The 22,844-nt window shown below is 51.4% G+C and overlaps 1 protein-coding gene across 1 annotated transcript; it reads left to right on the top strand.

The window, feature by feature from the left end:
• The first annotated feature begins 858 nt into the window (after positions 1 to 858).
• Positions 859 to 21,372, top strand: IGFBP5 (insulin like growth factor binding protein 5). The gene is made up of 4 exons (XM_077155078.1): positions 859 to 1,929; positions 14,652 to 14,881; positions 15,462 to 15,581; positions 16,752 to 21,372. The coding sequence occupies exons 1-4, from the start codon at positions 1,596 to 1,598 to the stop codon at positions 16,881 to 16,883; spliced, it is 816 nt and encodes a 271-aa protein (XP_077011193.1). The 5' UTR covers positions 859 to 1,595; the 3' UTR covers positions 16,884 to 21,372.
• The last annotated feature ends 1,472 nt before the right edge of the window (positions 21,373 to 22,844 follow it).

Genomic DNA, 22,844 nt, shown 5'->3' with positions numbered 1-22,844 from the left:
TGTGTGAAGGCTCCTTCCTGCTCTTGCAAATACAGACAACACACACACACACACACACACACACACACGTACACAGGTTCCTTGGGCCAACAATGTAGCTAAAGGAGAGTAATGGCTTCCTAACGAAAGGCAGTCACTTCACCAGCAACAGAAACACCCTTAATTAAATCCCCTTCCCCAGACTTTTGGGGTGACTTCCAGAGTTTTTTTCTTTCTTTTTTTCATTTAGCTCTCCACCCATCGCTGGCCATTCTACATTTCTCACACCTCACCCCCTGCCCCCAAGACACACACACACACACACACACACACACACACACAGATTTATATGGTAACTTAGACACTTGCAGAGAGTCGTTTTACAAAGCTTGGGAAGAATTTCCCCTGTACTGTATATATCCACTTGGCTAATAAGAAAATGCTTCTCCCTCCAGCCTGTGCCTTGGCTAGTTAAGGGGTGGGAGGGAGGGGGAGACTGAGTTATTCTCTTCATTGTGTCCACCCTGCTCCAGAGAGCTCTCTTCCACTTGCCTCCCCCCACCCCCGCCTTCAGGGGCCCAAGCCCTGTCCCTGTGCCCCTTTCTTACATTCCGGGGGGAGGAGGGCGCTGTTCAGGGCGCGAAGGGGAGCCCCCGTGTGTCTAGAAGGCCCCTCCCCACCCCCACCCCATGTGAGTTTGTGCTGCAAAGCTCCTTGGCATCCTTGCCTGGGTTGGGTGTTGGGGAGCTCAAATTGCAGCTACAAACTGGCTGGCAGCCAGGGGCCGTCTATTTAAAAGCGCCTGCTCGACCGGAGCCCGTAGTCTCTTTGGAAACTTCTGCCGGGGAAAAGAGCTAGGAAAAAGCTGCGAGGCGGCCTGGGGTTTTTCCCTTTTTTTTTTTTTTTTTTTTTTTTAACTCCTTTTAATTACCCCCTCCTCAGTTTGCACCCTTCTCCGGGCTTTACGCAGAACCTGCGAATTCCGAAAAGGTGGTGGCAAAGTGGGAGCAAAGAGGTGTTAGGCTTTTTTTATTGTAGGGCTTTTTTGCTTTGTTCTTTTTTTTTCTCTTTAATTTCTTGTTCTCAACATTTTTCCCCACCCTTTCCGCTGCAGCCCTTTTACCTGTTCCGCGGCAGCCGCGCGCCGCTGGCAGCTGAGGGTTAGCCAGGAGCTGGGTGTAATTTAGATTTTAAACAAAAAATTTAAAGACAAATCCATTTTTCTCCTCCTCCTCCCTTTTCCACAGCCTCCGAGTGCATTATTTTGGTGGGTGCTTGGCAGTGAGCAATTTTGTGGCTCCCCCCAGCCCCCGCAATTCTGACCAGCGCGGGTTCGGGGGTTTCTCTGGCCTCTTTTCACTTTTCGTGCACCTGGCGCTTTCCCCCAGCCACCCACCCCCAACCTGTTGCAAGTCTTTAATCCTTGCAATTGGGGCTAGCTTGCAGGCACCCCAACCTTGCATCTCTCCTTGCATTTTGCAAGTGTCTGAGGGAGGGCACCTGCTCTACCTGCCAGAAATTAAAACAAAAAAGTCTCTGGCCACCTATCGGCCCCTCTTTCCCAGCACTTGCGCTCTCCTGCCCCGCCCCGAGGTAGAGGGGGAGACTCCGAGAAGATGATGATCACCACGGTCCTCCTGCTGCTGGTCGCCTGCGCGGGGCCGGCCCAGGGCCTGGGCTCCTTCGTGCACTGCGAGCCCTGCGACGAGAAAGCCCTGTCCATGTGCCCCCCCAGCCCCCTGGGCTGCGAGCTGGTCAAGGAGCCGGGCTGCGGCTGCTGCATGACCTGCGCCCTGGCCGAGGGGCAATCGTGCGGCGTCTACACTGAGCGCTGCGCCCAGGGGCTGCGCTGCCTCCCCCGGCAGGACGAGGAGAAGCCGCTGCACGCCCTGCTGCACGGCCGCGGGGTTTGCCTCAACGAAAAGAGCTACCGCGAGCAAGCCAAGATCGGTGAGCGCGCTCAGTGTGCCAGCAGTTACACGGCGCACTGGCGGGGAGGGACAGGGAACGGGCTGAACCCGCGCGCTTTGCCCCGCAAGTGGCTTGGAGCCGGGGTGCAGCCCGGGAGTTGGGCGGGGAGGGTCCTGGTACCTCGGAATTGGAGCCCTGGCCGGTACCGCTACCCTGGGCTGCAATCTAGAGCCTTTCCCAGTTTTCGATCCCTGTCCTTCTCCCTGCCCGCACCCCACCCCACTCCTCCCCACGGCTGAATCCTAACTCTAAATTCATATTCGACCTCAAAGCCCAGAATCCCTGGTACTCAGTCTCCAGCATGAAAGGATATTATCAACACCCTCCTGCATCCCCACCATGGTCATACCTTTTCCCCGACTCCGGGAAAAAAAAAGGTTTTTTTTTTTGCTAGAATCGCTGTTTAAACTGGGATCCTGGAGAAGGAGGCGTTACCCATCTCCTGAGCTAATTCCACCTTTGTCCCTCCCAGCCCCCCGTCCCTCACCGCCCGTCCCCACCGGCCTTTCTATCCCTCCACAGACACCTTAGGTAATTCATGCCTTTTGGGTGGAGACTTTGATTCCCCCTTCCCACGTGCACATCCACTGCTTTTAACTGGATATGATTGATTGTGATAGATAGTGAAATATACTAAAGTGCAATTTTTTTTCCTCCCAAGACCGGTAAGAACACTTCAGGCGCGCGGTGGGGGCGGGGTCCAGGGGGGAGAGGGAGAATGGAAGGGATTGGTATTCCGTTCCAGATTCTAGTTCCTCTTTTTCCTCCGCAGTTCAGATTTTACCTAGGAGAAAGGTGGATATGGCATTGGGATGCAAGCGGGCAAAAGAAATTCACACATCCCAACTTCCCCGCCTCTGCTAATCTTCCCCACCCCCACCCCCGATCTTGCAAACAGGATCACAAGTGGGTGTGATGTAAATGCACAAGAGGGGCCCTGAAACTCAGAATGCAAAATCAAGGGGGCGGAGACAGAAGGCCACGCCCCGGGAGCCTCTCTCAGCTTCCAAGTTGCCCCGCCCCCAAGTTCTCGGCGCCAGGAGGCTAGGGGATAAATGATTGACAGAACTACTTGTTCAATCAGAACGGTTCTGCCCCCTTAGGCCAGGTTTCTTCTTGTAGTTACCTGATCTTATATTTCAAGAAAACTAGTAGTTGAATGCACTATCCACCAAAGTCTGGGTTCTCAGACCTCAGCCTGGTTATTGAATCTCTCCAAGCGGGGCTAAGACACTTGACGAAATAACTTTTACCCCAAGTAATTTATTATTGGTGCAGTCCCTTTCTGCCCGCCTGTCCTTTCCCTTCCATTAGGCACAAGCACCCCAGCTGGAGTTTTCTTAAATGCAAACTACCGACACTAGCTTATAAGTGGAGTGAGTTGGCCCTCGACAAGAGTCAGGAGAGCTTTCCTAGTCTCGCCCAGGATCAGGTTTAGACCTCCCCTCCAACTTTGCAGGAAGCAGTCGCCCTCTGGATTGCAATCTGAAAAAAAAAAAAAGAGAAAGGCGAAGTGCAGGCCTAGAAGCCTCCAGAGACCAACTCGCGGGGTTATTTTTTAATAAGAGCCACTGTTCAAAGGCGGTCCCGCCCGCCCTCATCTTGGGGAATGTGGATTTGGAAAAGCTTAGCACCGGGGAAAAGGGAAAAGGTATGAATTGATTTTCTGGCTTGGAATCGAGAACTCTGAGTAACAATCCAGTCACACCAAAAGTACGCGAGGTATCCCTTAGCCGCATCCAGGACGGTCTTTTGCCCAGCCGGATGGTCAGTATGATGTGGTTAGTGTAGAGGGTGTACGCGCGGGGCGCACGCGCGCGCAACTGCTGCAAAAGCAAATAGGCGCATCCAACTTCCCGGATCAACATGTCCCAAGCAGTCTCCTCTCTAGACTTCACTGCAGCACCGTCTTCAATCCGCACTGCCTGATGATGCCTCTGAGCCAACAAGTAATCTCCCTCCGCCACAGCCCTAGCCCTGGTGGCGCACTCCATTCCGCATGAGGCAGGTGCCTGGCGGGCTGCAGTTGCCGGTTGGCTGCGCTCGGCTGGTGGCCCCGGCCGCTGCCTTTCTCCCGGGTGGATGGGGAGGGAGTGGGCGCTCCCGGCCTTGTCCTTTCGGCCCGAGAACGGCTGGCTGGGTACCCGAAGAAGTTAGAGATGGCGCAGAGACACATGGAAAAGGAAAGTATTGGGTTCCTCCGCCAAAATTCCTGCCTCATCCCACACGGACGTACACACGCAGGAGCGCGCGCGCCAAATCTGAGCAATGCGAGCTTGACTTTGCCCCCTCCATCCAGAGGTTGCGAAATATATTTTTAATTTTTTTAAAAAAAAGTGCACTCTAGAATCAGAAATGGGGAGCCGCGGAGAGTGAGGTGGCAGGCAGCCAAAGCTTCTGGGAGGAAGAAGAGAGGGCGGGCGGGCTGAGACTGGTGTTTTGCTCGGCGCGTTGCTGAGCAACTGGAGACAGAGACGGCCCTGAGCCGGGCGCTGGGAGTGCGCCTGCCGCTGCCTTTTATTCTGGCCAGTTCAGGAGCAGAGATAGATACAGAAACAGAGGGCGGTGTATGAGAGGCCGGGGAGGCGAGAGACCGGAGCTATTTATTGGGCCAAGCGCGATAAATATCGGCAAGCTGGATGGAGTAGAGGGAGGAGCCGGCTCTGCGCTGGACGTTTGGAGGAGGGGCCTCGTGGCTCTCTGGGCGCCCGAGCAGACTTGCCAGGGTCTGGTGAGACTTCCAGTTTGGGATGTGATGAGAAGTGCACACGCAGGAGTGTGTGTGTGCTCAAGGAAGCACCTAGAGCACCCTGAGCGGCCTTGGAGACCGAAAGGAGAGTAGGAGAAGAAGCACAAAGTCAAGGAGGCAGGATTTAGGCCAATTGCCCCTCCAGCCCTGAGAACCCCAGCCTGTGCGAGGTGCGCGGGAAGAGACCCCGCGAAGCAGCACGCAGGGAGACGCAGTGGGCCAGAGGAACCAGCCAGAATAACCCGGGATGGGGGGGAGTCAGGGAACCCTTACAGAGTTTCCCGTTATGCCTGTTATTGGGTTTGGGGATGGAAATTCTCGGTTTCTCGTCAGTCATTGAGAAATAGGAGAGAAAGAGAGGCAGAAAATACCCTTCTGGGGGGAAAAGAAAGAAATTACCAAATTAAAAATGAACCCATTCCTTGCATCTTTGAGTTGCAAGCCAGGTCCAAATGCCATGTTGAAGTCAAGTTCCAGAGTTAGGATTATTGGCCAAATTTATGTCTGGTTTGAACAAGATCCTGGAAAAATGAAGGAGCCAAATTCCTTTCCCACCCGCACCACCCCCCCACCCACCACCCACCACCCACCCCCGCCCTTTGAAACGAGTCTCTGAGAGGCTGCCTGTACCCTGAGCCAACCAGAGCGGGAGTTGGCAATACGAGAGACGGTGCTTTAACTTTTCCTTTTTTCCTCTTTTCTTTTTCCTCTTTCTGCTGTGTCAGCTCAGACTGGAAGGACAATTGGCTATAGTGAGAGATCATTTTCTTTGCATTTCTCCATTTCTCTTTTTAGGCTCTCTTATGCCTTCCTCCCACTCCTTTTTTTTTTTTTTTTTTTTTTTTTATTTTCTCTTGCCTTTCTCCATTCCCCACCCCAACTCTGAGGATGCATCCCTGGAGGGTGTGAGTTTTAAGAAAGACAGAGCAGCTGTGAGTTACTCCTAGAGTTTGGGTTGGAGCTGAGCAGGCAGGTGGGCCTGCAGCAGCTGTGGGAGGACTGGGCTGACCCCAGAAGCCGGCGGTCACTGTGAGGTTTGGAGCAAAGGGCATGAGAGCAGGAGTCCCTGGAGGAACCCCTCCCTGGTCCCCTTCATGGGGCTGGGAGGGGAGGTTAGGAGCAGGAAGAGGAGGTGACATTTACTTAAACTTTTGACATTGTGCTAAGTAATAGCTATGAAATTTTGAGCTGTTTAATGCATGGGAAAAGTAAAGTTTTGGAGACAAGATCATCACGCTCCAGATAAACTGCAGCTGGAAACTGGAGCACCACAAAGGGACCAAGTGCCCATGGGGGACTCGGGGGAGGGGTACAGAAGCAAAGTATGGAGGGGACAAGAGTGTGCAGGAGATGGATGCTGTAAGAGATGAGTAGGCACCTGGTGGGGGAGGGAGGTTGTGGTTTGCAACTTGCTACATTCTATCCAAAACTTGCAATCCCAGAGATCACCCCTAAATTGTAATCTGGTTATATTTCCCCCAAACAATAAGATTTATTACATATATGCAAAAATTAATAAGTAAACAAATGAAGCCCCATTGGCTTCTACTCCCTGCCCCTCCCCCAACAAAAGAGACTCCCCTTTTGTTTCCAATTCCGTTTCTTTCCATGTGTTTTGATCCGACGTCATTTCTTCTTTCTTTCTTTTTTAAAGTAAATTCAGAGGAGTGGCAGGAAATCTCTGTCGAGAGGAAAAGTGGCCTTTCCTGCCTGGCCACTCTGCTTAGCTCAGCCCTAACTACTTCTCTCCAGGAATTGTCTGGGTATTGGCCAAAGAATGTTAAAGCTGGAGGGAGCCCACAGCGATCACTGCCATCAGGCCATCATTTTACAGATGAGGATGCCGAGGTCCAGAGTGGAAAGTGACTTGTGCAAAATCAGTGGCAGGGACAGTGTTAAAAGATGAAATAAGAGCTCAGAATTTAGAGATGCTCTATTTTGGGGGTGGTAAGGGAAGGAGTGAAGTATTCCCGAAGCAGAAAACCCAACTCCCCACGGCCATCCCCCCTCTATTTTTAATAATTTTTTTTTGTTTGGATCCTTTTTCCCACATGTTCATGGAAACCATGAACTGGTTTGAGGCCAATGGTTTGGTCAGGGAATGGGTGCTGGGACATGAAGGGGTGGTGTTTAGCCCCACCAAAGAACAGGGAGCAGTCCCCGCTATCCTAGGCTGGGCAGGGGGCATGCATGCCACCTCTAAGGACACAGCAAGGCAGGGGCCTGCTTCCCATGGGACCAGGCAAGCAGGGTGACGTGATCTGAGTTGGGGCAGGCTGGGGTGAGTGAAGCAATTCCGAGGGCAAGAGAAAACCATGTGCCGCAAAGCTGATAAGGCAGGGAGCAAGAGGGGCAGCTTGTTTTTGGTCATGCGCAGGTATGGTGGAGGTCTTTCCGTGCAAGGGGAGAGATGAGCCTCTTCTGAATTACAGCTGAGAGCTGCTGCTAGTAGATAAACCCTGGGAGAGCTATAAGATAAAGAGTTGATCTCATCTCTGACCCCTCAACTGAAACTGTCGGATCCGGGCAGACCCAAGACTGAATTTGCACTCAAATTCAGGATCCAGCTGACCTCTGCTGGGGTGGTGGGAGATGTTCCACGTGGGTTCCATTTATCCGAAACTGCTCAGATTACAGCCTCACAGCTGTACCTTCTCTCTGTCACCCCAGCAAAGATGACTCTCCTTCTGGATTCCTTACATTGGCACTGCCCAATCAAAATAGAATGCAAGTGACATATGTCACTTTAAATTTAAAAGAGGCCACATTTAGAAAAAGGTGAAAAGAAACAGGTAGAATTGATTTTAGTAACATATTTTAACTCAATAGGCACAAATTATTATCTCAAATTATTAATTATTAATTATTACTCAAAATAAGCAAGTAGTAAGGAGATATTTTATGTTCTTTTCTTCAAATGAAGTCTTTATGTTTGGAACACATCTCAATCTGCACGCTATGTTTCCATCGGAAATACTTCATCTGTATTTATTTGTATTTAGATTTCATAAAATTTACAGATGAAAAAGTAGATGCATATAGCCGGTTTATTGCAAACACAGTACAACATAACCAAACCAAGTATTGGTTTTTAATCTCAAATTAATTAACATTTAATAAGTTTTGGAAGTTCATTTCCAAAATGGTACTAGCCACACATTTCAAGTGCTCAGTAGCCATAGGTGCTGCTGGTGTCAACCTCAGTGAACAAGGCAGAGGCCACCGGCGAGCCCCCCCTCACCTGAGGAGGGCACTGCTGTCCTCCATGTCGCCCCCTGCTCCCAAAGAGTCTGACCTTTCATTGTGACTGAAACACCCCTTTGTGTGACCCCAAGCAAAGCCTGTTTTAGGGCCACCAGGGAAAATGAGACAGTGCTGTCGGCTTCCTGCTGCCCCCTTCTGGTCACCCAGTACTCAACAGACACCTCCCCCCACCCCTTTCCCAACTCTTCAAGAATTCCGGCTGGAGATATTCATCTTTGGAGATGTGCATAAATGTCTATTTCCTATGTGTAAATTTATCACTAACTCTATGCCAGGAACTAAGAAATGTGCCACGAAAATAAGCCCCTGAATCCTAGGTTGGCCCCAGGAGAAAAAAAAAATGGAGAGAATCTTTCTTTATTTCTTGTCCCTGAACAGTAGGGGATGTTTAAGTGGGACCCCAGCCTTTCATTCTAGGAGTGCCACCAGCTTAACACTCATCACATCTGCACGGTAGATGGATCAATTTTCTGTCTCCATCTTCAGGGAAGGAAATTCATGCTTTATTGCAGAATGAAAGAATTGGATTAGACAGAGGGAAGAACTTCCAGGGTAAGTTTTGCAAGGACCAGTTTCCTGATGCACTTGTGCAGAAGTCCTCCTCACGTGGGGTTGGTGATCTGGCTCTCTGGAAACAAGAATAGAGTTATTGTTTGACTCCTGTCAGCCAGGTGCCACAGCAACCAAATTTTTAGTTGATGGAACCAAGAAGGTGAGAGGCAAAAGAAAGACCCTCAGAAAACAGAGGCAGTGCTAGGAGTTAATTAAGCACATATCAACTCATCATTCTTCTTAACCCTTGTGGGAAAGAGGCTATTGTTCTCCTCCCCATGTTCAGCTGAGAAAACCAGAAAAAGAGAGGGGAAGTAACTTCCCTATTCAGTAGTGGAGCTGGAATTTGAACCCGGGCAGTCTGGCTCGCTGATTCTTAATGTTTATCCACCAGACTATATAGTATTTTTAGTCCTTTAGTTGGGATGGAGATTTTACATTCCCACCGTGGCCAACTTTACGACTGGTTTAGAGCACCTAACCACTCTAGTTCTCTTAATTTGAAATGGACGGAGCCTGCAAAGGAGTTAATTGGGTGGGTCTTTTGCCCTCGTCCAGTAAGTGTGAGTCTGAGCTTGCTCCCTGCCTCTGCCACTCACCCCAAGCCGGTAAGACTTGCTTCCAGTACCCTCTCCTGGCCCTCCTCGCTTCTTGGGTCTGTTTCTTAGGATGACAGTTGTTTGGGTTTGTTTTCCTCTTGAAAGGCTAATGCTTGCTTTCTTCTCAGCCCATAATTCGGGTTAAAAAGAGCCCAGAACAATCATGCCTGTCACTGACCACAGAGGAAAAGAAAGCAGCTTCTTCCAAGAGACACTGGGGGCAGGCAGACGCTGGTCAGTGCTGGCACGAGTAGGAGAAGGGACACTGCGGTTCCCCTGGAAGGCTCTGCAGCCCCTGCCTGCTGTCCCTGTCCCTTTTTTCTATGCAAACGCACGTACACACAGTGTAATTGAGTCATTTGGCGCCTGCAGCTGGGAAACAGTCTGACTCCAGGAGACTGGAACACGTCTTACATTTTTCTACACAGTGAGCAGCCAAACCATCATTGGCCAGGAAACAAGGTGAGGGAGGGGATAGGATAGGGTGGGGGCGTCTAGCCCGGGCCTTGGTATTTTCATCCATACCCAGGCATGGATCCGTGCCCTCAAACTGGCACTGCCCAGTAGAACATTCTGCAGTGATGGAAATCTCTCTCTGCTCTGTCCAGAGCCATAGCCGCCAGCCGCATGTGGCTACTGGGCATTTGAAATGTGGCCAGAGCAACTGCAGAGCTGAAATTTTAATTTATTAAAAATTATTTTAATGAATAATTACTGATTTAAATAGTCACGTGTGACTAATGGCCACTGAATTGGACAGTGTAGCCTTAGAACAAAGAGAAGCCTGGTAAATCCAAAGGGCATCTCCTTTCCAGCTCCCAGGAAGCCCATCTCTGCCTCCCCACTCCCTTCTCTGGCAGAGTTCTCTTACCTAAGGCAGGAGGACATGGACAAAATGACCTATCGAGGCATCCACTGGACTCTAATTTGCCCGAGCTGGTATTACAGAAATGCTTCTAGACCTACTTCTCTTTGTCTCTTAGGCATATTCATATATCTCTCCATTGAAATAATATTTATTGAATACCCTGTGCTAGAGAGACAAAGATAAATGGCAAAGTTCTGCCCTTAAGAAGTTTACAATTTAAATTCCACAGAGAGAGCTAGGATGAGAGCCAGAGGAAACCGAGCTCCCTTTTGCATTCTTTGTAGAGAGATTCTTGGTGTCTCCATCTTTGTCTTCTGAATACAAAGAAGGACTTTCCTCCCCCAGGTCCTTGTGGCCAGGCAAAGCCCTTCATTCTTCCTGGGCCATGAATTCTGATGGCGCCTCAGTCTCTGCAATTCCTGTAAAGTAATTTACAATATCCGGGCCACCTAGTTTTCTCCTAAGTTTGATTATGAAGTCAAGATAGAGTAAGAAACTACTATCAGCCCAGAACCCGGCTATTCATGGTGTCAGGGCATGGCTAAGAGCCCCAAGGTGGAAAGTGGGATTTCAGAGGGCCACAGGTCCCCAACTGGACCCCCCATTTTTGTGACGAAACAGCAGGGTAGAGACAGAACGCTTATTGTGAGCATGGACCTGCTGCTTCTGCTGCTGACCCATCACTCCTGCAAAAGCACAATAGCGGCAAGAGGGCAGGTTTGAAGAGGGTGGTTGGTTGAGCTTGGGTAGAGAGCAGGCACTTGGGCGGTGCCCACACCTGAGCACCTCTGGATCCACAGCAGCTGGCATGGGCCTGAAATTCACGTTCACGTGGCCGGGGGCGTTTGTGAATACTGCTGCCCCTGGTGTGAGTGGAGAATGCCTTATGGGCGAAGGAGGGACTGAGTGGGCCACCAGAACACAGCAGGGCCTTGCGGCATTGAAACGTTGATTGGAAGCACGGGGTGGGGGGGGGGTAGAAGCCAGGGTATATCCAGGACCTGTCCTGAGAATAAATATCAGGACCATCTGATAGACCCACTGCCTTCCTAAAATCATGAAAATAAAGGGTCCCTCCCTGACTGGTTTCCAGGAGGAGCATGTATCCCACATACCCATCCTCTGCAGCCGCCTCTCAAAATGACAACTAGAGCTAGGGAGTGAGTTCCTAGATACGTTTGCCATCCCTCCCTGATCATTTTTCACTTGCAGATGAAAGAAACAGCAGGGAGTTATGCACAGATAAGCCTGGTCCCGCCTTGCTGCCAGCACCAACACCTGCCTTTTCCACCCTCCCCTAGCACAGGTTCTTTCCCCTTCTCATTTGTGCACCTCCCTGACTCTAAGTGCATGCTGGAGAAGCACACAGAGAGGGAGAGGATTTGGGTGATTGTCAGAGAAGTAGGAGAAGGAGGCACGAGAAACAGGTGCCTGGACTTGTGTGGCATCGGTCTCCTGCGCCATCTGCTGGCTTCCTGGAGGTATTGCCCCTCTTGTGAAACCCATGCCTGAGCCCACTAGGTTTCTTGGATTGCTGTCCATCTGCAGAGGAACCTGTACCAGGAAGTCCTTCCTTACATCCTGCCTAAATCCCTCCTGCCGCCTTGGGCCGTTTTCTCTTGATGAAATAGCCCAGGAATAGCCAGGCTACTTATGCCTTCTCATTTTATCTAAAACCCAAACCTTTCCAACATCGAAAGCCTATTTATGACTTGGCCACAAAGCAGCTGAGTGGGGCTAGTTGGCTCTGCCATCCCGGCTGCCGTCTTACTTTCCAGGCCTTTAATCTTCATGGCTCTGTGTTGGCTCCCCTCCAAGTTTCCACTGACTCTTTGGAGCCTATAGGTGACCACAAGGTCCTGCTTAGTACCTTTGATACTCGACTCTCCCACTGCCTAAGTAATAGGTCCCACGGGGTTAGGTGGCACCGAAAGCCGGGAGGCACATCAAACCTTTAAGCCTGCCCTTCAGAAGCAGCCGAGGAGCCTGCCACCTGGGGAGGGTATGGCCTGAGGAGACCCACCGTGTGGGGGGGTGGCAGAGGGAGGGGTTGCAAAAATTATTTTAAAGTTCCCTAATGAAAGATACAGGAATCTACATTTCCCAGCATCTGTGGTTTGGCCCCAGGTCAAAGCATCCCCCTCTTCCTCCAAGGTGGGGGGGGGTGACTAAAGGTTAAGGGTGGCTCACAGCACTCCTAAGAAAATGCTCTAAAAAGTGATGAGAGAGAGGATGAGCTTAAATGACTCTGACCGAGGGGACAGAGCAGACCCCCTAAAACAAATGTCCGGAGAGGGATAGGGTGACACACCCACCCCTGATGCCTTTAAGAATTTAGAAAGCACACCAAGGGAGAGGTATATGTACTTGTCTGTGCCTGGCCGCCGGGGGACAGATGAAATGGTCTATTGGAGGGATGCAGGAGCTGGTGCAGCCACCGGGGGTGAGTGAGCAGCTTCCTGGGCATCTCCCCTCCAAGAGGCAATTCCTATGAGCCCAGCCCCACGAATGTTCCTGAGAACCATCTCCTCCACACGTTGGTGGACACCCACCCCTGGCCCTCTCTCCCTCCTGCTCCTTACTACATCTGTTTACAATCTGGGCTGGGGACGGGGTCTGCCCATGTACCCTGGAATGCCCCAGCCTCTCCACGGCGGCCGGCTCTTGCCAACAGTGCTCAGCTGCTTGGTGAGGGTTAGAATGGGACACGCCGGGCGCTGCAGTTAACCAGTCCTCACCTCATCCCCTCCTTCCGCAAGACTCGAGCCTTGGGTTTGGACCTGTGTAGCCAGGGGACAGTCTTAGCCTTTTAATTTGCAAAGTCCCCCAAACTGGTCTTCCTCCCTTCGTCATCCCTCACCCGCCGCCCCGTTCTAACTTGTCCCACAATGAAGAAGAGCTGGCCAACCCCAAGCATCACTCACTATCCCACGGGCACACCACCATGTCCCAGAAGACGGCGATAAAGCTGAGTCACGGCTGGGGAGAGGGGGACAGGCCCTGGGGGGTGGGGAAGGGAGTCTTCTGGGACCCTCCTGCTCAATTTTGGTCAGGCCAAGCTTGACCACGGTTTTGCTGTTTGCTTTCTCCCCTTCATTTTCCCTTCCGGTAACTACTTCCCTTCCTCTCTCGACAATAACACAAATTAACTAACCACCCAGAGCATTGCAAGCCCTTGGAAGCTTCTTCAGGGACGGGAACCTCCATGCCAGGGCCTAAAAGACCGGATACCCCTTAAACTTGACACATCCTACACCAAGAGAGACACAGGTGTCCGGGTGATTCCTGCCACCTGCCCGCTGACCAGGTTAGGCCAGGTCTCCAGCTGCCTCCCCCAACGCACACCTGGCACTTCCCTGGGCTGCGAGCTCAGCCACAAGTTTCTGCTCCTGCCTGGGGAATGTGAAACTGTGTTCTCAGAAAGCATCTCTCTCACCTCGCACCTCCCTACTTCCTTGAATTCCTCCCCTTTCTTCTATTTCCCAGAGTGGATGTGGAAGTGTGTGGCCAACAGGAATTTCCTTCACCCCATTTGAGTTATTTAAGAGCACCCCAAGCCCTGTTTCCTTTTTTCCAGCATCTAGAAAAGAAAACAGAGCAACGAACACACGCCCTCCCCGCTCCCACCCACCGCCTCCCCCTGCTCTCTGCATTGGGCAAACCGGTCACCCCTAGCCCACTAGGTAGCGGCAATTTAAGGTCTCCCCACCTGGGGTCCACCAAGGCCCGTGGGGTCCAGGAACTGAGGGGTAAACGGGCCCCAGGAAAGGATGCCTAAGCAAGAAATCTGTGGGCCAAGAGTAGGCCAGGGGAAGGAGGAATTAACAGACCGACACATAAATGAACAAAGTCCTACTTCTTTAAAGGTCATAAGTCAACTAAGTATAGACTATCACCAAGTCGGTCTATATATAACTGCCCCAGCCCCGCCAGCTGTCGGCCTCTCTCAGCCTGCAGCTGAGTAATGTCCCGGCTCCGAGGGCCTGGAGCACTGAGCCAGAGCAGGGGGCGGGAGCTCAGTGTTCCATTTGCCCAGGCCCTGTCCCCTCCACCATTTCCCAAGTTCCCTCCTGTCATCGCCCTCCTGCTCCAGACCCCTGGGACCCACTGGCCCCCCAGTCCCCAAGCCCAAATGTGTCTCAGAGACCTCCCAAAGAACAGAAACCCAGTCTTTTCTGTGCCTGCCCTAGCCAGACGTCCATACTTTTCCTACATCTCCACCCACCTCCAGCCAGCACCCTATCTACTCAGCTATCTCCCCAGCAAGCAAACCAGCTCCATGAGCTGAGCCCTCAGATGGGGTGGGGGTGGGGGGGCGGTTAGAGCTTCCTGAGAGGGAGGGGTATCCCTTACCTTTTTTTCCTGTTCCCAGAATGTCTTCTCCCTCCTTGTCAAAACTCCCCACCAATACCTGTGCCACATTTTCAAGACTCTCTTGGCCCAGGAAGTCTGCCTAGATGTTGTGCCTGGCTCCAGGCATGCCGGAACCCCCACCACCACTCAAATGAGGGGTAACACGTATTCCCTGGTTCTATTTCCCTCCATCCCCCAAGGGCGGAGATCTCATCTACTCCACCCCTCCTTTCTCCCTTCACCCCAAACCCCCCAGCCCCAGGCCCTCTGTGCCGCAGCCCACCGAGGCTGACCCTCCACTCACCTGTCCCTGCAGACAGAGACTCCCGGGAGCACGAGGAACCCACCACCTCCGAGATGGCCGAGGAGACCTACTCACCCAAGGTCTTCCGGCCCAAGCACACCCGCATCTCCGAGCTGAAGGCCGAGGCTGTGAAGAAGGACCGCAGAAAGAAGCTGACCCAGTCCAAGTTTGTGGGTGGAGCCGAGAACACCGCCCACCCCCGGGTCATCGCTGCACCCGAGATGAGACAAGAGTCGGAGCAGGTGAGTCCCGAGGCTTCTCTCCACGCCGGCCCCCTGTGGCCCCTCCACCATGCACTGCTCATGCACGGGCATTCGTGGCAGGAGTTTGGGCTTCTAAGTTGAAACTCAACTTAGACTTGGGGGAGGATTTTCTGAGCTTACCTTTATCAGGATGGTGGGGGAGTTTGGACAAGTGAGTGGGAGAGGAGGGGCGTGCTAATGCAAAGCATGCACCAGCTGGCCACACAGACCAGGTGTGTGAACCCCCGCCCCCTCAACTTGCCCCAGAACTGTGAACCATCCTAGAGATTGACCACTCTCCCTCGAGCCTCCAGAAAGGGCCATCTCTGAGCTGGATTCTTCAGCCAGGTGGAAGCACTGAGGGCAGGCTGCATGGAGGACAAATGGGAAAATACAGGTCTGGCCAGATGGGGTTCTGCATATGCCCCTGGGAGTGCAGGTGACGGGGAGCAAAGGTCTTTGGTAGCAGCCGATTGGACCGATCACCCTGGAGGCCCTTAGCCCCCACCTCCCACCACCCCAGTCCTGGGCTGCGTGTTCTGCACTGGTCCTTAGCTCATGCTTCTCCGTCCACATGCAGGGCCCCTGCCGCAGACACATGGAGGCTTCCCTGCAGGAGCTCAAAGCCAGCCCCCGCATGGTGCCCCGGGCCGTGTACCTGCCCAACTGTGACCGCAAAGGATTCTACAAGAGGAAGCAGGTAGGGCTCCTGCGCCCCAGGTTCAGAGGACTCCTAAACAGGGGCTAGCGGGAGACCTCTCCCTCAGGCAGCGGTATGACTTGTCTATCGTTACTGTTCGCTGAATCACATCCAGCCAGCCCCATACCACAAGCGTGGTATTTCCCATTTTAATGGAGTCACTCTGTTTGTGTGAATTCAAGAGGACATGTTCCATTACTGCATCACATCACGGATTGGATGTGGCACTTATTCGTTTCTGATTTATGTAGCTATCTCTCTTAATTTTTATTTACATGTATTTATTTAGCTAAAATCCTATCTATATGGCCCTTACATACCCAGGCCACACACCTGGGGCAACCCTCCTTCAGGTTAACCAGTGACCCTGGGCTTTTTGAAGTGCTGCACCCAGGGCCTCTCAGCCCTACTGCTCACCCTGTCCAGGCCATTAGAGCAACCTGGAGGGCTTGTTAAAAGATAGATGGCCAGGCTCCATCCCCAGGGCTTCTGGCTGGGAGGGCTGGGCTGGATTCTGAGAGTTCTGCATTTCTAACAAGTTCCCGGGTGAAGCTGGTGCTGCCGGGCAGGGGACACCACTTTGAGAACTTAAGGGGACTCAGAGTCCAGGTGAGAGGTCAAGAGCCAAACCACCTCGGGTCAGATCTTGGCTCTACCACCGGCAAGCGGTGTGGTGTTCCTCAGCCTGGTTATTTCATGGAGCCACTCCTCTGGTTCTTTGCATGTAAAATGGGGGAGCAACAGGGCTTCTGCTGAGGCTTATGAGGAAGAATGAATCTGTCATCTTTATGGACACATGGAACAGCACCTGCTATCACAGTAAGGGCTGTCTCACTGGCTGATAAACAGTGTCCGTGATGAAACTGCACGTGTGATGCTTCCTATAATTATCACTAATGTCTTTACTGTCAGATCATGCAGCTGTGGAAAAGGTCCTCCTTGAGAACTCCAAGGAGTAACATAGAAAAGAGTCTGGGGGAGCTACCCAAGGGCAGACTGCCTAAATTCATATTTTCCTGGGGCTCTCCCAATGCAACGGGCACACCAGAACCCCAGAGCTGGGTAGAGTCCCCTGAACCCTCTGCAGGTGGGGGAAACAGGAAGGAGCAGGCAGGAGCAGAGCCCTGGGCCCCTGCCGTCCTCACCGCCTGTTGCTCTCCTCACCCCCAGTGCAAGCCTTCCCGCGGCCGCAAACGTGGCATCTGCTGGTGTGTGGACAAGTACGGGATGAAGCTGCCGGGCATGGAGTACATTGAAGGAGAATTTCAGTGCCACACCTTCGACAGCAGTAACATTGAGTGATGCGCTCCCTCCCCGTCCTTTTTTTCCTGCCCCCACCCCAACCCCACCTGCCACCCCCACCCCAGCCCCAACTCCAGCCAGCGCCTCCCTCCACTCCCAGGACGCCACTCATTTCATCTCATTTAAGGGAAAACAATATATATAGATATTGAGGAAACTGAGGACCTCGGAATCTCTAGCAAGGTCTCAACTTTGAAAATGGCGACAGCAGAGATGTGAAAAGTTTAGGGGAGCCCCCTTTAACACTGTTTTGTTGGTTTGGTTTGTTTTGTTTTGTTTATTTGATGCAAGTCGAATGAGTAGGGAAGGGAAGAGAGGAATAACGAGGGAAAGAGGGGCAAAAAGCATATGTTTAGAAGAGAGGGAAAGATGCAGAGAGTTAAGGAAAAGAAAAGAAAGTGGGCAGGAAGGAAGGTCCCTGGGGCCATGGTTGGGTGCATCTTTAGCATCCAGCCCTCGGCCTGGGTTGGGAGAGGTTTAAGCAAGAGAACGTGTGGTCCAAGAAGTGGCCTTCCATGACACACTTGGAGTTTTCCCAGTTTGAATTGGCTGGGGGAGAAAGGGAAAGACAAAAACTTGCCAGCACCTCTCCTGGATCCATCTCCTCCTCCAGCCAGCAATTCGGATGGCTCGAACCTGTCCTTCCTCTCTCCTTACTTCCAGCAAAGTGTTCTCTGGCCCCCAAATTTATCAAAACTAAAATGCATTCCATTCCTTTTAAAAACAAAGCAAAATAATCATCATAATTAAGTGATATTAGGTTTTCCTCAGCAGATACGTAACTATTACAGGTATGTGTATATTTCACTCCCCATGCAGACTTTTAGAAATCAATACATGCCCTAATATTGGAAAGACTCTTTCCTCCAGGCTCAAGGGTGTGGTTTCAGCCCCTCATTTCATTGGATTCCCAACTAGCACAGCCTCTGGGGGAGGATAGGCTGGCAAAAAAAAAAAAAAAAAGTGGGCTTGTATTTACCTCCAAAGCTCCATATAATATCATATATAGGCATATAAATCTATTTTCTTTCTTTCTTTTCTTTCTTCCTTTCTTTCAATGGTTTGCATTAACTTTTGAACATAGTTCCTAGGAGACATTGAGGAGCCTCCTCATTCTAGGAAAACGCATATTCTTCTGATACAAACCATAATACCAGTTTCCCACGAGCAACAAACTCAAGCCTTTGTGGGACAGACTGTAGGATTTTTAAAATTATTTTCCACGTGCACATGTGTTCATCATATGTGCATGTGTGTGCCACCAAGCTCGATGGTGCACACGCCATGCTCCCTGTACATCCCATTTTAACCTTCAACCCCGAAGTAGAGCCCAGCAGGTCCCAAGTTCATTTCATTTTCATTTCCTCTGGACAGTGCCTGCATTGAAGGATTCTCAGTCTCCCCACTGGCCGAGAAGGAGAAAGATTGGCATGAGAGATGGCAAGAGGAAGATGGAGGAGAAAACTTAAATACAGGGGAAACAATAACATTGATTGTTCAGGTGAGGGTAGATGGAGTGGAGGAACAGGGGGCTAACTGAAAAGGAAAGGGGGCCTTCAGTAGAAACTTCCTCGGCTTCCCCACTCTCTAGGCCCCCTGGGGATTCAAGAGGAAAGACAGATGAAAATGGGAGAGCAGTTTGTAAAACAGGAATGAATTTAATCCAGGCCATAGAGTCAGGGAAGGTGGGTAACTTTAAGTGGGTTCTGGCGTGTGGAAGCTGGAAGGGAACAAAGATTCACAGAGACTGGCCATGCTATTGAAGCGTCAAGACTTGTGTTCAGATGCCCACCTTCAGGCTGCAGTGAGCGATTGCAGCCAAAGTGTCTTTCCGGCTCCTCATCCATGCTGGCCAGTCCGTGCTTCCTCTCTTGGGTGGAGGAAGGAAGAAGGTCCAGGAGGGACCAGGAGTGGATGCTTAGGGGAAGTTGTCTTATGGCAGCCAGACTCTGAACCAAGAAAAATCTGTTCTCCACTGACTTCCTGGACAGTCTTTGGGGCTGTCCTCTAAGACTGGAGGTAGCCTGCCAAGAAAGGGAGCTTGGACACTGGCAAAGGAGACTTTTTCCATGTGGGCACAGCTCTCTCCACTCTTACCAGTTGGCCTGACAGTGGAGGCCCAACTCAAACATGTACTTGAGGCAACCAAGAGGGACAGCAAAGAAGCAAATACATTACAGCTAATGGAAAATGTACAGCCATGGACCTTGGGGGGGGTGTCTCTGACTCCTCCAAACAGGACGGTGGGCTGGGTATGGGGGAGAGATGTTCAGTCTTCATGAGACAAAGGGCCAGATGGGGAAGCCAACAGTGAGAACTTACTCAACCTGTCATGTCAGCATTCCCCATCTCTCTGCATGACTGTCCCCAAACCCCCAACTCACATTTCTATATGTCTTAGGCCAGTAACCTAAACCTTTTCCACTTCAGTCTTCTCTCTGCCCATTCTTTCTATGGATCTTGAGCAGTGGATGCTGCTGCCAAGTAGATACTGGGGTACTATTCCCCCTAAGAAGAGACTGAGCCAGGAGTTGCATAACCCCGCCCCCAGCCCTCTCAAGGCTGGACCTGATTCCTGAGAGGGGGCTCCCTCTTTCCCCCAACTGCTTGCTGGACTTTGAATGGGCCTCTGTCCCTCACATTGGCTCTTTACTGTTAGCCCTAAGGTGGGGGATTATGGCCTGATTGAACTCCACCAGACCCTTGAGATTTCCAAAGCTCGTGCCTACTGATCCAAACCTATGAGTTATCAGTGCTTGCAGAGGGTGATTCTGTGCAGCAGGCCACTCCCTAGAGGAAGCTGCACTTTCATGGACTTGTGGAACCAAACTTCCCAAATGGGAGATCTGGCCTTAGCCTGGGGTGGGGAGACCCCAGGAAGAGAGTCCTCGAAGGAAAGATGAGGCTCCTTCCCTTGGAGGGTAGGAAGGAAGGCAGGTTTGGAAGGGTATGAGAACGTCAGGCCCTGAACGGGGCAGTCATCTCCTTGGCTCCAAGCTGGTCGCTGGCCAACTCGCTACTCACCTAGAAGCCTTGGACTCTGGGTTACTGGTAAATTCTTCCATGGCCTCAGGTCCATGAAAGTGTTGTCCTCCCACCCCCTGGGAGGTCTCTTCTCTTCCCCATTCTGACTCACGCGTCACTCCAACAGTGGAGAAGTTACCTCTGCCAGGACTGATCCTCCTTCCCTCAGCCTGCACGGACCCCGCCAGGCAGAGCTGGGAGTGGGGAAGGGAGAGTTGGGTAGTATCTCCGACAGCCAGGCCTCAGCAGTCAGGCCTGGAGACATTCAACCCCGACACTGGGGTGGCAGGGACGGGAGGTCCCCTGTGGTTGCCCCTCCTCTCCTCTCACCCCATTTCCCCATCACCACCCCTGGGGTCTGCATGGGAACTCTTCAGAGTTCATTTCCTCTGGAGGAGGGGGGCCTCAACCTCTGCTTGTCCACCACCAAGCTAGTTAGCTGCAACAGGGCTGCCACGCCAGCTGCCAAGCCCCCTCGAGGGGTGGGCAACCTGTGCCCTCTCCCCACCAACTCAGAAAGTTGGAAACTTCAGGGGGGGGGGGGGGCAAGGAGAAGAAAGGCCCCGGTCACTAAGAGGAAGCTGTTGGCTGCCAAGGGCAGGGAGGCTACATTTAAAAAGTGGTGGGACAAGGGAACGGGGGTTTTACCAACCAGCAGCCTGGGCATTGTACTGTCTTTGTTTTTAAAACCACTAAAGTGCAAGAAGTATTTTGCACTATTGCTCCACTTTATTTTTCCTTTTAGATTTTTGTTTCTTTAGAGAAAAAAAAAATACTGTCTTGGTTTTCTAATGGAGTACTTAGTGTAGCCATTTCCACAGACTCTGACCTCCTCTCAGTAACTGCTTCTGCATGGAGAAAAGGAAGGCGTGGAGGGGCAGAGGGCAGGGGCTCCCAGCTCCCCGCGCCCACTCACCCCACTTCTCTGGTCCCTGGTCAGCAGCCTGAGTCCGGCACCTTCCACCACACAGTAGCCCACATGGATAGCACAGTTGTCAGACAAGATTCCTTCAGATTCCGAGTTGCCTACTGGTTTTTTTTTTAAAAAAAACAGCAATAACCACAGCACATATTACTGTAGTTCCTTGTAGTTTGACATACATACCATAGCTCTGTTCTCTCTTCTTTTTTCTTTTCATTTTTTAAAATTTTAAATAAATGCTCATAGTCTTTACTGGTGAAAGGAATGAAAAAATAAATAAATAAACCAACAAACAAAAAAACAGTTTGTGAGAAGAAAAAACGCGGGGGAAAAAAAAAATCACCTGATTGTGGACGAACTTGGCTTCTGTTCAGCATTTTGTACTTCAGAAAATAAAAAAACAAACAAACAGAGGATCTCACGTTTTATTAAAAAGTGAAGATTGCTGTATTCTATTTATTCAACTTATAATTTATGTTACTCCTCAATCTTTGTCTTTTGTCATGACAAAGCATTTATTTAATAAAGTTATGCATTCAGTTAGCCTGCGTCAGCTTCCTGCCAGGGCCCAGGGGAGGTAAGCAAAGGCTGAGGCTCATGAGTCTCCTGGGCCTACGTCTCAGTTTGCCTGAGCTGCTATGACAAATACCACACTGGGTTGGTTTAAACAGCCAGCATTTGTGAGCTCACGGTTCTGAGGCCGGAAGACGTCCAAAATCAAGGTATTGGCAAGGCTTGCTTTCTCCCAGAGCCTGTGGCGTTCTGGTACGGGCTGCCGGCCAGCCTTGGGGCCCCATGGCTTGTCCCTCTGCCTGCCACCACACAGTGCTGTCCTCTCCCTCCTCTGCTTCTATGACTCCCAGGCATTCTTTGTAAGACCTTCTTTCGTGCCCATTAGGGCCCACCCCAGTTCATTTGGCCCCACCTCAACTAAAAGTAGCATCTTCGAGAAGTTGGATTTCCAACTCCCATGGGGACATGGATTAAGAGTAAGAACGTGTTCATTGGGGTATATAATTCAACCAACCACAGACCACAAACCAAGGCGAAAGAGAGAGGACCCAGATGAAGTCAAGGGCTTGGGCTCTCCGGAGGGATCCCCCAAATGGAAGACAGTGGCTGCAGTGGACTGCACCTCTGATCTGGGACCTGGTTACCCCTCCTCCATCCCACTGAAGACCCACAAAAGCCCACGCTGGCATGTGGACACAGGCAACTTACTCTACTGCTCTGTGCCCCGCTTTCCACGTGGGTAACAACCTCATAGGGCTGGTGTGAGGATTAAATCAGTTAAGGTACATGAAACACTTAGGGCATTGACTATTCAGTGCATGGTCACTACTACTAAGGCTATTTTTGTCATCATTATTTAATCCCACTCCTTAGCATTAAAGTGGCCATCCACCTTAAGCAAAGAATAAGTTTCCACCTTGGACAGTGCTTTAAGGAAGCCGTTTCTAGAATGTTCTTCAGTCACTTATTCCAGTGCCTTGTGAGCTTTTAATACCTGGGCACCTCTGGCCAAGGTGAATCCTACCTTCAGCTTCTACCCAACCCTCCATTGATGTTTCCTTCCAGGGAAGAGGAAAGCTATGAAATGACTCTTAACTCATTTCAATTCAGCAGTGGCATAAAGAGCAGAGTCCATACCTTCTCTCTGGATCGTTCTTTCTCTCCCTTCTTCTTGGGCCCCTTCCTCCTTCTGGCTCTTCCCGCGGGGCCCAGCAGCACACTATCCCTTATTCATCCCAATGTTGACACATGAGCAGGGACTTCACAGTCCACTGGGACAGCTCAGGGAAGCTGAGCTCACGGCATCTCCACTCTGCGCAGCTCGGCTGGGAGACTGGTGTCTGCAGGAACCCCAGCGTCCTGCAGCATCTACCGGGCGAGTGGAGTCATTGGGACAGCCTCAGGCTTGCCTGGGCGGGTGGGGCACCAGGTCCCCTGAGGGTCTTCAAGTTGCCGGATGACCTAAAGAGGCTGCGTTCAGCTCTTCAGACGTCCAGTCGTCC

Source organism: Tamandua tetradactyla, chromosome 3, assembly GCF_023851605.1.
Source record: "Tamandua tetradactyla isolate mTamTet1 chromosome 3, mTamTet1.pri, whole genome shotgun sequence".
NCBI classification, from domain to species: Eukaryota; Metazoa; Chordata; class Mammalia; order Pilosa; family Myrmecophagidae; genus Tamandua; species Tamandua tetradactyla.
Note: the sequence above shows the minus strand (reverse complement) of the source record. Positions and strands in the feature narration are given on the sequence as shown.

What these genes read in the sequence shown, in the direction of transcription:
- IGFBP5 (XM_077155078.1), top strand. Translation starts at nt 1,596, where the DNA reads ATGATGATCACCACGGTCCTCCTGCTGCTGGTCGCCTGCGCGGGGCCG. An exon ending in CCGCGAGCAAGCCAAGATCG is followed by an intron (nt 1,930 to 14,651) that starts GTGAGCGCGCTC and finishes CTGTCCCTGCAG; the next exon opens with ACAGAGACTCCCGGGAGCAC. An exon ending in GATTCTACAAGAGGAAGCAG is followed by an intron (nt 15,582 to 16,751) that starts GTAGGGCTCCTG and finishes CCTCACCCCCAG; the next exon opens with TGCAAGCCTTCCCGCGGCCG.